Below are 13505 nucleotides of genomic sequence, written 5' to 3' on the forward strand. Positions count from 1 at the left end.
AAAGTGCTAGGATTACTGTCTACCATCTGTCTCCTCTGCCCCCTTCTGATTGTGAAAATACCTCAAGCTTAATGTACATCTTATTTAGTACAGTCAAATAGAAAAGATATAACTAGGTCCTGACTCTTATTTGGAAAGCCTATTCTAACTATCTTCCCCTTCCAGAAACAGTCAGAGATCTACTTTTCAGGTAAACTTTTGAGTTTTCTAAAATAAGTTGTGGCAAAATTATTCCTTTCTGCATGTTAGTTGTATACAGGTTAACTGTGAACTAACGTACAGGTAACACAATAGTTTTCTGAGATGAATAAAATATCCTTTTTGCATGAAATCCACCTTCAGTATCATAGTGATGCTTTTGACCTCATTTTTGGAAAATATATTCCAAATGAAAAAAGATAATAGCATTTTAAAGCTAAGCAATTATTTAAATTATTAAACAAAACCCAGGAATCTAGTTATGTATGTTTATGAATATAATAATGAATAAATCATTTTTAAGTACAAAGGTATCTTAAAAGAATAACATAAAAACTTAGATGAAATGTAAAAACCTGCCTTTGTACTCTAAAAGCAATTTTCTTTTAGTAAGTTTTTAAAAGGTAAAAATACGATTTGAACATCTAACAAGACGTATGAGACTGTATTATCAAAGTAAACAAGCACAAAGGATATACAAGAACTAATTCAGAAGAGACATGTTAAAATAAAAAACTCAATCACTTTTATTGGAGACACAGTCTTGCTCTGTCACCCAAGCTGGAGTGCAGTGGCGTGATCTAAGCTCACTGCAAACTTCGCCTTCCAGGTTCAAGTGACTTTCGTGCTTCAGTCTCCCAAGTAGCTGGGACTACAGGCGACCACTAACTTTTGTATTTTTAGTAGAGATAGGGTTTCACCACGTTGGCCAGGCTGCTCTCAAGCTCCTGACCTCAAGTGATCCACCCGTGTCAGCCTCCTAAAGTGCTGGGATTACAGGCGTGAGCCACCACATCTGGCCAACTCAATCACTTTGACAAGTATACCACTCCTTGGAAAATTCTGTTTTAAGAATCCAACAGTAGAACACTAAAGTACATGTCAGAGATTTAAATGAATAAATTTATGAACTTACAATTAAGCTGCATGTTTGTCATGAGTGTTAGGCTATGAAGCACAAGGCACCACGTCCGGAGCAAAGTATTGGGATACCAAGCTAGCACTGTGAGAAAGCTAGTTATTGATGCTATGCAGAAAAGAGAAAGGGAAAATATTTTTCAGAAAAACAACGTTTATGAAGAATTAAAAGTCAAAAGAATAAATTAAAAAACAAGACAATATTTCTTTAAATCAGCTCTTTAGTATCTCCAAAACATGCAAATAAAAGGAATTCTCCATTAAATACAACTAAAGCGTGAAGAATCAGTAACATTTTAGGATAAAGTTTAAAGCTCAGCCCACTACACCTGAAATGAGATGTTATCACTATCAGTTTGTTGTACTTTCCAAACTATAGGCATTTCTACTTCAATACAATTTACTAAAAATCCTCACTCTACAAAACTGGCAGCTGAAAACAAAAACGGATACTGGAAAAACTGGTATTATAGGCGTGCGTCAACACAGCCGGCTAATTTCTGTATTTTTTTTCTAAAGACGGGGTTTCACCATGTTGGCCAGGCTGATCTAAAACTTCTGCCCTCAAGGGATCTGCCCACCTCGGCCTCTCAAAGTGCTGGTATTACAGGTGGGAGCCACTGTGCCCAGCTAGGAATAACTATATATATACATATATATATATATATATGTATATATATATATATATTTTTTTTTTCAGCTCACTGCAAGCTCCGCCTCCCGGGTTTACGCCATTCTCCTGCCTCAGCCTCCTGAGTAGCTGGGACTACAGGCGCCCGCCACCTCGCCCGGCTAGTTTTTTGTATTTTTTAGTAGAGACGGGGTTTCACCGTGTTAGCCAGGATGGTCTCGATCTCCTGACCTCGTGATCCGCCCGTCTCGGCCTCCCAAAGTGCTGGGATTACAGGCTTGAGCCACCGCGCCCGGCCGGAATAAGTGTTTTTTACTCTTTTGTTTTTTACATATATTTAATATTTTTCATAATAAAATTAAAAACAGACGAAAACAAATTTTATAATAATAATAATATAGTGGAAGAGATGGAAACCTATCAATTAAAGAAGGGTTGGCTGGTGCTGAGACAGTGCAGATGTAAGTAGAACCCATGACCCAGTGGGGCTGGCACTAACATTGGAAGACTCACTGTGTAAGAGCCAAGCAAGCTACAGGATGCACCACTCAAGGAAGAAAGCATCAGGAACAGATTCTCATTTTTATTTTTCTTTAAATATAACTAAAATAGATTCCTGTAGCTAGAGCTGAAGGCTAATTCTTTTCCTGTTGTATTATTTTACTACCACCATTCCCACACTCTTATATTTGCCAAGAAACACACACAACTTCTACAGGAAACTGACAAGTTTCTCCAGCTGACTAATTCCTCCAGGGGCTAACTCATAGTTTTAAAAAATGAAAAATAATAAACCAACCTGCTTTGACAGATCAGACAAAACTTCAAGAAAATATAAAAGAGTAACAGAACATTGTAAATTTTAGTTGCATACAGGCATACCACAGACCAGAGAGTAAGAGTCTTCTATTCTCAGCAAGGTCTCCCTGTATCTTTCCTGCTAATCAGTAAGTCAGTGCATCTTTTTAAAAAGGTATTCTGCTTTTTCCCCACTAGAATGTTATAACACTTAATGACAAAGATTAGGTATATTTTAACCTAATAATTACCTTTTAAGCTTGTTATTTAGACTATAATGATTTTTCTCCTAATAAATCTTACCTTGATTTAATGAAATGACAGGTATTCTATTAGCATTATATAAAAATATGTCTGCTCCATTTTCTTTGTTTCCAGATGAACTAGAATTCAGGCTCAGTGTGAGCCACAATTGGAGAAGTGACTCCAACTGAAAAAGAATGAAAATTGACAGGAGAAAAATGTACCTATTATATTATGAAACACAATTTAAACAAAAATCTTATGTTTAAATTCTTGTCATGAGTAAATAACCTTTTCTATTAAACACTTCTTCTTCACACTTAAAAGCATCTTCTAGTTAATTAGTTGATCAGCAAACACATCTTAAAATTCTTGAAGACACAAAATTTACCTGAATTAAAACTTATAAATTATCTCATAAAAAGGTTCTTCTAAATTAAAACAGGTGATTCAAGTCATTTTTTTTTTCTTTGAGACCAGGTCTGCTATATCTTGAACTCCTGGCCTCAAGCCATCCTCCCGCCTCAGCCTCCCAAGTAGTTGGAACTGTAGGTATGTGCTACTGCACCTGGTTAATTTTTTTACTTTATTAGAGACAGGATCTAGTGTTTTGCTGCCCAAGCTGGTCTCGAACTCCTGGCCTCAAGCAATCTTTCTGCCTCAGCCTCCTGAGTAGCTAGGACTACAAACTCAAACTACCATGCCCTATGATTCACGTCTCTAAATCACAGGTGTGTGTATGCGTAGTAGGAATTAAAGTACTGAAGCTTAAAATCATTAAAATTATCAGTGGTCCATCATTGAGAAACTGTGATTACTTCGGTAATCAAAATATTTCTAATGTTTTTCCAACTGAATATAATAAAGAACTCATCCCTGACAGGTTTAGAATGAACTTCCCAGTTAGTTTCATTTTTTACCAGGCTAACATTAATATGTAAAAATACACCATTTCTCCTGAAGTCATACCTGAACATGATGGACTTGAAGCATGGAAAAAAGTTTGTTGAAACAAACATTTAACATTGGGACAGATGATAACTGTATAATAAGCTGGCTGGTTTGGTTTGCTGCTTGTAAACCCCCTAGAAGGGAATCATCTGTTCCAGTGGGAGACTGTGATACTGAAAATTAAACACAAGTATAATTTTATACATAAAGTATCAGGATATGTGTTAACTGGTTATTCATATGTATAAATAGGTTAAATTGTTTTTAAAAATCAAAACTGCATTCTTTAGAATGGTTCAAAACAGTATTTAGTATTTGAAAAACGAGGTTTTATAACATTACTTGAAAGTAAAAAAGACAATGACCAAAGAGAGAAGTTCCCAAATTCATAGGACTCAACCAATAAAAAAAGGCAAAGAACCTTTTCTAGCAACTTTTATTTGCATTTTTTTTCCAATTAATAAAGGAGGGAAAGTAAAGGGAAAGAAATAAGACTCCTGACTATTATTGATAAGGCAGTTTTAGAATAATCTAGATTCTAATTTAATCATCTTTAACAATGACTATAGATTAGAATCATCTGGGGAGCTTTCAGAAGTTCTGATGCCCAGGTTACATACGAAACTAATTAAATGAGAATATACTCATGGGAACCAGAGAAATACAAGGACACTAAGAGCTTTATCATATATTTAGAGCCTTATTTTATTATTATACTAAAAAGAGAGACAGCTGTGCAGAGGATAATCAAAAGATAGACTATAAAGAGGATACACCAATTTCAAACAGATTTTCTTTTTTATTCTTTTTTTTTTCAAATATCCTTTCAGTAGAATTACAAAAAGATATTCTAATAAGTAGTTTTAAATAAGAAATGTCTAATAAAGAAAAGGGCTGCTTTGGGCAGTACTGAGTTATCTCTAATCATGCAGACACTGGACCCTACAAAAGGGATCCCCACATTGCCTGGGAGATAAGATACAAGAATATTTGTGTACCAATACTAAGATTATAGAACACTAGACCACTCCTTCTGTTTTTCCTTTTTCCCTTCCTTTGATACCCTCTAAAGCAAGAAACAAATGAAGATTGCAGACTGAAAGAATTCAATTTAACATAGGGAAGATCTTAAAACTCTAATTTCTCTGTTGAAATGGTTGTGAATTCTCCATAAGAGAAGTATCTGTAATTTTATTGGGTTCTACCTACTATCTCTACCCCTTCTTCACTCTGCCCTAGAGAAGGTGAAGCAATATGCAGGCCTAAGAAAACAAAAACCAGCACCCTCTTCTCAGCACTGCTCCCCAGTCTGTCCTTGAAAAACACAGTGCTATTTCAACTGTACTCCCCTGAGGTCTATCCAGTTCCAGACTTGCGTAAACCTCATCAAGGAAACCAAACCATAACGGGATGGCCAGCTCTTGCAGGCTACCTGTTTCTTGTAACACAGCCATGCCCATTCATTTACATATCATCTATGGCTGTTTTCCTGCAACCAAGTCAGAGTTGAGTGGTTTCAGTACACACCATATGGCAAGCAAAGCCTAAAATATTTACTATTAGTCCTTTATGAAAAAGTTGGCCTTTCTTTTCTGTAGGTTATTAGGTAGGAAATCCTCTCAATTCTGGCGTTCAGTTAACAGGTCTATTTGGCTGTCATCCTACACTATATCCTCTATCCTAGTCTTTAAGGATGATAAAGATGTTACTATAAAAAAATCTATTTCATCATAAATTTGGAATAGTGCAATGAACTCACAGGCAGGTATGCAGGCTTCCATAGGAATTTTAACCTTACAACAATACGGTAAACAAAAAATCTCCACAAAATACAGTGGAGGTTTCTACACTGAACTGAGAGCACTACACGGAGGTATTCTGCATGACACTCCCTGCATTTGTTAATCCTTTGTCTTAGTTTTCAACTTGCTAGTAACTTGGAGCCGGGAAAGTGCTACATACTAAGTCCCCTCAGACTCACATCATGGAATTTAAAAATCTGTCCTTGATGAATCCTGAAAATGATGAAGAATTGAATCATTCACCTCAATACTCTAAAAATGGTAATTTTACTTACACGCAGGAGATGTATTTGTTAATGCCTGTAAAATGGAATCTGCTTCCAGGGTAGACATCATTTTCAACATGAGTTCTGCTTGCTGTTCAAGTCCAACTTCTAGGCGAGCATCCAGGGCTACAAAAAGCAATTGAAAGAAAAAGAAAATATTGACAATTATTACTCATGTCCTACCTCCTACAATAAAATGTTGACATCTGAACCCAAAAGAGGATGAGGAGGAGTCTGTTCTTACAGAACAACCACCTAGCATGCAGTATCAGAGCCACAGCAGGAGAAGAATATCTGTGGAAAGGAGGGTAGAGACAGGCAGTTGGTTATACAGAGACAGAAATATTAAATAAGTGAAGCAACAATAATGGAAACAAAGACGTTAAAGATAATGAGAAACAGGTTTCTTACTGTCAGAATAAAGTGCTATAAATACAGAAAAGAAGAAAGCTAAAATGAACCCTATGGAATTAGATTAAATCCAGATACACTGATGTGAACTGATCATATTGAAGATATACAGACAGATATAGAAATATAGATGCCAAGTGTGTGTGTTCACACGCACACACAAACACATACTCCCTAGCTCTGTCCACCAGGAGGAAATGGAAACAGTCCCAAAATAGCAACACATTTATCTATGACGAAATCATCATCTGTTAACCACATTTCTCCTTTAAAAGTTTTTGAAATACCATGCTCCTTTAAGAAGTGACTAATTCCGGGGGGAGGGGGCAGATTAAAGTAAAAGATGAACCTGGGCTATCATGTTTTGCCAGAGAACAAGGAAGTGCTAAAACAATGATGAGAAAATCTCAAGGGGGATCCTATTGGTCAAATTTGAGACAATTTGAACATCAAAAAACAGATGACAACACTGTGAATATACTCATTGACAGTGAACTACACACACACACAAAATGGTCAAAATAATAAATTTGCCAGGTGTGGTAGAGTATGCTGTAATCTCAGCTACTTGAAAGGCTGGGGTTGAAGGACTGGGCTCACCCAGCCTGGGCAACATAGTGACACCCTGTCTCAACAAACAAAAAGGAAAAATTTTATGTTATTTACATTTTTCCACATTAAAAAAAAAGTGATAATAAGGTATAATTCACTGAATAAAAAATCATGAGTCCATTCAAAACTAAATGAATAAACTATTACAGTAACTTTTTCTTTCTGTTTTTTTTTTTTTTTTTGAGTCGGAGTCTTGCTCTATCATCCAGGCTGGAGTACAGTGGCATGATCTTGGCTTACTGCAACCTCTTCCCCCAAGGTTTTAGCAACTCTCCTACCTCAGCTTCAGCTCCCAAGGATTATAGGTGCCCGCCACCATGTCCAGCTAATTTTTTTTATATTTGTAGTAGAGATGGGGTTTCACCATGTTAGCCCGGCTGGTCTCGAACTCTTGACCTCAGGTGATTCACCTGCCTTGGCCTCCCAAAGTGCTGGGATTACAGGCGTGAGCTACCGCGTCTGGCCAGTAATTTTTTCAAAAAGAAACTTTGTAAGGAACAGGGTAGTTATAGTTTCCAAGTACCATTCTGCTCCCCAGCCCCCAAAAAACTTTTTATAGCAGCCGGGCACGGTGGTTCACACCTTTAATCCCAGCAATTTGGGAGGCTGAGGAGGGCAGACTGCTTGAGCTCAGGAGTTTGAGACCAGCCTGGTCAAAATGGTGAAACCCCATGTCTACAAAAATACAAAAATTAGCCAGGCGTGGTGGCGCACATCTGTAGTCCCAGCTACTTGAGAGACTCAGGTAGGAGAACTGCTTGAGCCCAGGAGGCAGAGAATGCAGGGAACTGAAATCACACCACTACAATCCAGCCTGGGTGACAGAGCAAGACCATGTGTGTACCCCCAAAAAACCCAGCGACAACAAAACATTTTTACAGAGGGGAAAAGAGTAACTTTACAAGGGAGAAGTCGAGCAGACAACTCATTCATCAAGTGGTTAAACTTAACATCACCAATAGTGAGAGAGATCAAAATCATGGGCCACCTAATTGAATGAAATGGAGGGGGGAGCATTATTTGTGGGATATTCCTGCAAAGATACATTAACTCAATCTAATCACAAGGAAATAGCATACAAACACAAACTGAGGATCATTCTACAAAATAACTGGCCTGCTATCTTCAAAAGCATCAGTGTCATGAAGGTCAACTCTGAGGAACTACTGCAGACTGAATGAGACTAAAAAGACATGACAATTAAATGCAATGCATTATCTTCCCTGGGCTCTTGTGCATAAAGAACATTATTTAGATAACCACTATAATTTGAATGGGCTCTCAGTATATGATAGCAGTAACGTTAATTTCCTGATTTTAAGGGAATATACTTCTTGATGTGTATATGTAGAAGAATGTCCTGATTTGTAAAACAAAACAAAACAAAAATGACATCAAATTATCAATGTACTCTCAAATGGTTCTGGAGAATAAACAATTCTCTGCTTTGAACTTGAAACATTCTAGTAAATGTGTGTTTCAAATTTTTAAAAAATATTTTATAACAGAAGGAGCACGGTTGAAAAGGGAAAAATATATTTTATTTAAAAAATTAAACACATCTCATATATCCAACATGACTAGAAAAGTGCAAAAATAAAGCCGGGCACGGTGGTTCACTCCTGTAATCCAAGCACTTTTGGAGGCCAAGGCGGGCAAATCATTTGAGGTCAGGAGCTTGAGACCAGCCTGGCCAACATGGTGAAACCCTGTCTCTACTAAAAATACAAAAAATAGCTGGGCTTGGTGGCATGCACCTGTAGTCCCAGCTACTCAAGAGGCTGAGGCAAGAGAAGCACTTGGACCTGAGAGGCGGCAGTTGCAGTGAGATGGGATCACCCTATCCTGGGCAACAGAGCAAGACTCCATCTCAAAATAAAAAACTGCAAAAATAATATTTAACTATTTAATGTAGCTTCATTCTCTTTATAAATAAAATACAAGTTTACTATTAAAGTCAACAATTAAAATACAGCACAATTAATTAAAATCATTGCCAATCCCACACAACACTTGCTAGGTGTTATTCTGACAGTCAAAAAGATAGAAGTTCCTCCAAACTGACTACAGAGAAACAGTTCTGAATGGTACTCATGGCACAGCTGTGATACTAAACCCACTGGCATACACCCAGGCTCAATTTCTCAAGGGACAAAGTATACATAAATATGAGACTTGTTTTAAGAATAGCATATGCCTTAAAATACAAACATACACTTACCCTGAGAGACTGAAACACTAACTGTCTGTGATCCGTTCTTCTCCGTGTTTGCTGGTGGCTTTGCTACAGGAATTCCCAGACCTCCAATGTAAGGGTTGTAATTGTAGGTTCCATAATCAGCACCCCAATAATCATACCATGTACTGCTTATTGGCTTAAAATAATGGAAAAAAAAAACTGTGGTTTATTTTTGCCTCTTGGCTGAATGACACATTATTTACATTATCTAAACCCAAACAGAACTACAAACTAAATATTCTATCCGCCCTTTAAATTTCCCAAATCCCCTTATAATTTTAATGATTTATAAGAATGGTCCAGTAATTTTCTCCTCACTGTCTGCCAAAATCTAAAAATACCTTGTATGTTCAGAAATTGAAAGTAGCATCGCTAATAAAATCTCTTATGGACCAAAGAACAGTACCACCATAAAGTATTATAGGTGATTCTCCTTTAAAAAAAAGAAGTAGGCTAACATACAAGTAGAATCTGCAATGAACTCAGCTTGGATGAGGTTTAAACGGCTGTCTGAAATGTTGGTGATCTACAACTATACTTCTGTATACTTAAAGGTGGTTCTCATTACTGTATGATAATTATGAGTAGCTATATTAATAAAAATGTAAGTTTTCTTTATACCATTCCATTGATTTTTTTTAAACTACAATAGTAGTACCTACAGCAATTTAATTTTGAATATGCTGAATAATGAGTTGCATTAGTGGTAAGTATGTATATTTTCCTCTTTTAAGTAATTACTAAGCCAAAAGTATGAGACGGAAGACTTTCCTTTCAAATATATATATAAATTTTTTTTTTTTTTTTGAGATGCAGTCTTGCTCTGTCGCCAGGCTAGAGTGCAGTGGCATGATCATGGCTCACCGCAACCTCCGCCTGCCAGGTTTAAGCGATTCTCCTGCCTCAGCCTCCTGAGTAGCTGGGACTATAGGCGCGTGCCACCACACCCAGCTAATTTTTGTATTTTTAATAGAGACGGCGTTTCACTATGTTGGCCAGGCTGGGCTCGATCTCTTGACCTCGTGATCTGCCCGCCTTGGCCTTCCAAAGTGCTGGGATTACAAGGCATGAGCCACTGCGCCCAGCCTCTTTTCAAAGAATATTCTAATGTATCATACCTTAAAAACCTTGGCTGCAAGAGGGTCCTTTTCCAGATCAATATCTAAAGGATCAATATCAACTTCCATTAGATCCTGAAGTAACTCAAGGTCAATTTCTTTATCTTTTTCCAAAGAGGACAGAGGCGGTGCACCTTCAAATAATTAAAAGTGATCTTATTGGTGGAGTATATCACATAAAATTAAGATGACATAATGCTTTTAGTTACAAAAAGTTATTTTACTTGCATGTTACATATGCCTAATAAAAAAAATCTCTATGTATGCAAACATTTTGCTCCATAATACATAATAAAAACAAAGATGCACTGATATTTGCTTTCCTAAAGACCACAGTATTAGCTCTTGTTGAAATAAGTTGCATAAACTTTGCTATCAAAAATAATTACCAACATTACTAAATAGTATATATTCTATTACATCTAACATGTAATTCATTATATTACATTCATTATTACTGGTAATGTTACCCAGTATTAAAGAGAAAAGCAAAGAGGACTGAAGTTATAAGAATGCCATTTACTGGCCAGGCACGGTGGCTCACAACTGTAATCCCAGCACTTTGGGAGGCAGAGGCGGGCAGATAACGAGGTCAGGAGTTTGAGACCAGCCTGGCCAACATGGCGGAACCCCGTCTCTACTAAAAATACAAAAATTAGCTGGGTGTGGTGGTGGCCGCCTGTAACTCCAGCTATTCCAGGGGCTGAAGCAGGAGAATCACTTGAACCCAGGAGTGAGAGGTTGCAGTGAGCTGAGATCGTGCCATTGTGCTCCAGCCTAGGTGACAAGAGCAAGACTCAGTCTCAAAAAAAAAAAAAAAAAAAAAAAAAAAAAAGCCATTTTTACCTTATTTTTCTGTTATGAATTAGAAATTACTCTCTCTCAGATGTCTCCAACTTTTTAAGTAGCTTTCTTATAACCCTTATAAGTACCCCCTTATAGCTCTTACTTTTCCATCATTCCCATCCTCTTAATCAATACAACTTTATAGAATGCCTAGTAAATGCCAGCCTGTATGAGGGTTTGAGTATAAGTACATGAAGATTAATAAAATAAAACTCGGGAGGCTGAGGCAGGAGAATGGCGTGAACCCGGGAGGCGGAGCTTGCAGTGAGCTGAGATCCGGCCACTGCACTCCAGCCTGGGCGGCAGAGCAAGACTCCGTCTCAAAAAAAAATAAATAAATAAAATAAAATAAAATAAAATAAAATAAAATAAAACTCTCCAATCCAATAAATTAAGAGAAATTCAGAGGTGGGGGTGCACTATAATTAAAACTGAATACAACATGATATGTCTAGAAGAGATATTTGAGAGTACAAAGGAAGTACAGACAGCGAAGTCCCAAACTCTGCTGGGAATGACAGAAAAAGCCTCTTGGAGAAAGGCATCCTTTATGTGAACCTTGGGTAATGAAGTGTTCATCATGCACACAGGAAATCTATTCCAGATAAAGAGAATATCAAGTAAAAAATAGAAAATCGTGAGCAAATACAAGATTAAGGAATGACAAATGGTTGAAAATGACTGCAGCATCTGACATATACCAGTTAATAGCCAAAATATATTTTTTAAAAGTAAGGGGTATGGAGATGATCAAGGATGATGCATGCTAATTTATAAAGATACTTTTTAAAAAGGAAAAAAAAAAAAAAAGAAAAAAAAATACACCAAAAAAAATCACATGCTGGATCTTAAAGAATAAGAGCTTTTAAACTGCTGTCTTCATCACTTTGTATCTTTACACGTTTTCTACATTGGGTTTTCTTCATCATTGCCAAATCACACTACATCAACATAATTAGGACACTATGAAATGACAGCATTTTGTTGTAATGAGCATTCATTCAGAGAACCAAGACAAAATGTATTTACGAGGAAAATAATAGATCTAGTTTATAAGGCCAAACAACTAATAGAAAAATATAAAAATCAACTTTATTTTTTTCTAACATTCTTTATTTTGAAATGTGTTTCCATTCAATAGAATAAAGAAGAAACATAATGTAAAATTTACCTGTTATGTCATGTGTCAAAGGTTCATCTATAGTTTCCAGCAACTGAACTGAGGACTGTTGAAGGGAGTCATCAGAGTCACCAGCTGTCGCACCTACATCATCACCCACTGTTCCTTCCTCCATGGCTTCTGCGGCTACTGGAGCCAGTAATTCTCCTGTACGTAAGAGGATAGTCCTGTTTTAATAATTTATACAGATTTCAGAAACATATTAAGGCATATTTTTTTCCTCCAGTTTAGTCACTGACAGAATAAATGCTCTACTAACTATAAAAGAATCTGAGGCAAATGAGTTCCTACCCACCTAAGGAATGCTAGGACTCCCTCCATTACCTTCAAATGCTAGAGACAAGTATCTAGTAAACACGTAACATGTACAAAGAGTTATTTTAAGTACTTTACATGCATTAACTCACTTATTCACAAAAACCTTATACAAAGATTATCCTTATTATCCTTATGTTATATATGAAGAAACTGAGGCAAAGTGACTTCCTCACCCAGTAAGCGGCACACCACTGATAATAATAAAGCAGTCTAGCTCCAATATTCATGCACTTTAACAACCTAACGCCTTTCTAAAGCCTTGCATTTATCACAACTATCAATATACTTAAATACAAAAGTAATTCTCAATGGTTACTACTGCTATAACATTAAACCGATTAAACAGACCTTTATGCTTTTAGGGGGTTAAAGATCCCTTTGAAGATTCTTAGTTGAGCAATGACAAGGTAATTCTGACATACTCTGTGAAAAAAAAAAATCCTAACACACCTGCTAAAATATCCTGCAGCATACAAGTTAAGGAATACTGAGCCCAAGCACCACCCCAAGATATATCTCCTCTATTGAAGTCAGTTCCAACCAAAAGTAATAGCAGTCTTTCCAGCTGGGGTTCGTTCACAATCTCACACAGGTGAATAGTTGGCCTCGTGGCGTTTGCAATGCGTGCAAGAACCTGTAACACATTTTATAAAATCATACACTTAAATAGCAATTACATGTTTTTTTCAAACAATAACAGAAGTCTACCAATACTTTAGCACTGAACAACAGGTTTCAATAATGATGTATGAGTCTGGTGTCAAAAAAATATTGCTTGAGATGAAATGCAAAAGAATGTAATTTCATGAATCAAATATTAAAATCTGGTTTAAAATCTAATTGTATAGTTAAGAATTAAATTTCTACAAACAGTGAATATGCCACAGAAAAGCAATCATGACATTAAAAGTCCTTTTTTTTTTTGAGACAGTCTCGCTCTGTCGCCAGGCTTGAGTGAAGTGGCACAATTTTGG

The 13505-nt window shown here is 36.6% G+C and overlaps 1 protein-coding gene across 35 annotated transcripts in view; it reads right to left on the reverse strand.

Moving 5' to 3' along the window:
* The window catches only part of BIRC6 (baculoviral IAP repeat containing 6), a 256711-nt gene that overhangs the window by 127951 nt on the left and 115255 nt on the right, over positions 1–13505 (reverse strand). For all 35 annotated transcript variants that reach the window (XR_012422503.1, XR_012422504.1, XM_074012019.1 and 32 more), the window contains 8 exons: positions 12982–13165; positions 12205–12360; positions 10188–10321; positions 9052–9205; positions 5817–5933; positions 3758–3912; positions 2849–2975; positions 1115–1225 (listed from right to left, as the gene is read on the reverse strand). Coding sequence is in view for 33 of the 35 variants with exons in the window: in XM_074012019.1 (XP_073868120.1) it covers positions 1115–1225; positions 2849–2975; positions 3758–3912; positions 5817–5933; positions 9052–9205; positions 10188–10321; positions 12205–12360; positions 12982–13165 (1138 nt within the window). In the remaining 2 variants the exon portion in view is untranslated. The remainder of the gene's footprint in view (positions 1–1114; positions 1226–2848; positions 2976–3757; positions 3913–5816; positions 5934–9051; positions 9206–10187; positions 10322–12204; positions 12361–12981; positions 13166–13505) is intronic.

This window comes from Macaca fascicularis, chromosome 13 (genome assembly GCF_037993035.2).
Source record: "Macaca fascicularis isolate 582-1 chromosome 13, T2T-MFA8v1.1".
NCBI lineage: Eukaryota > Metazoa > Chordata > Mammalia > Primates > Cercopithecidae > Macaca > Macaca fascicularis.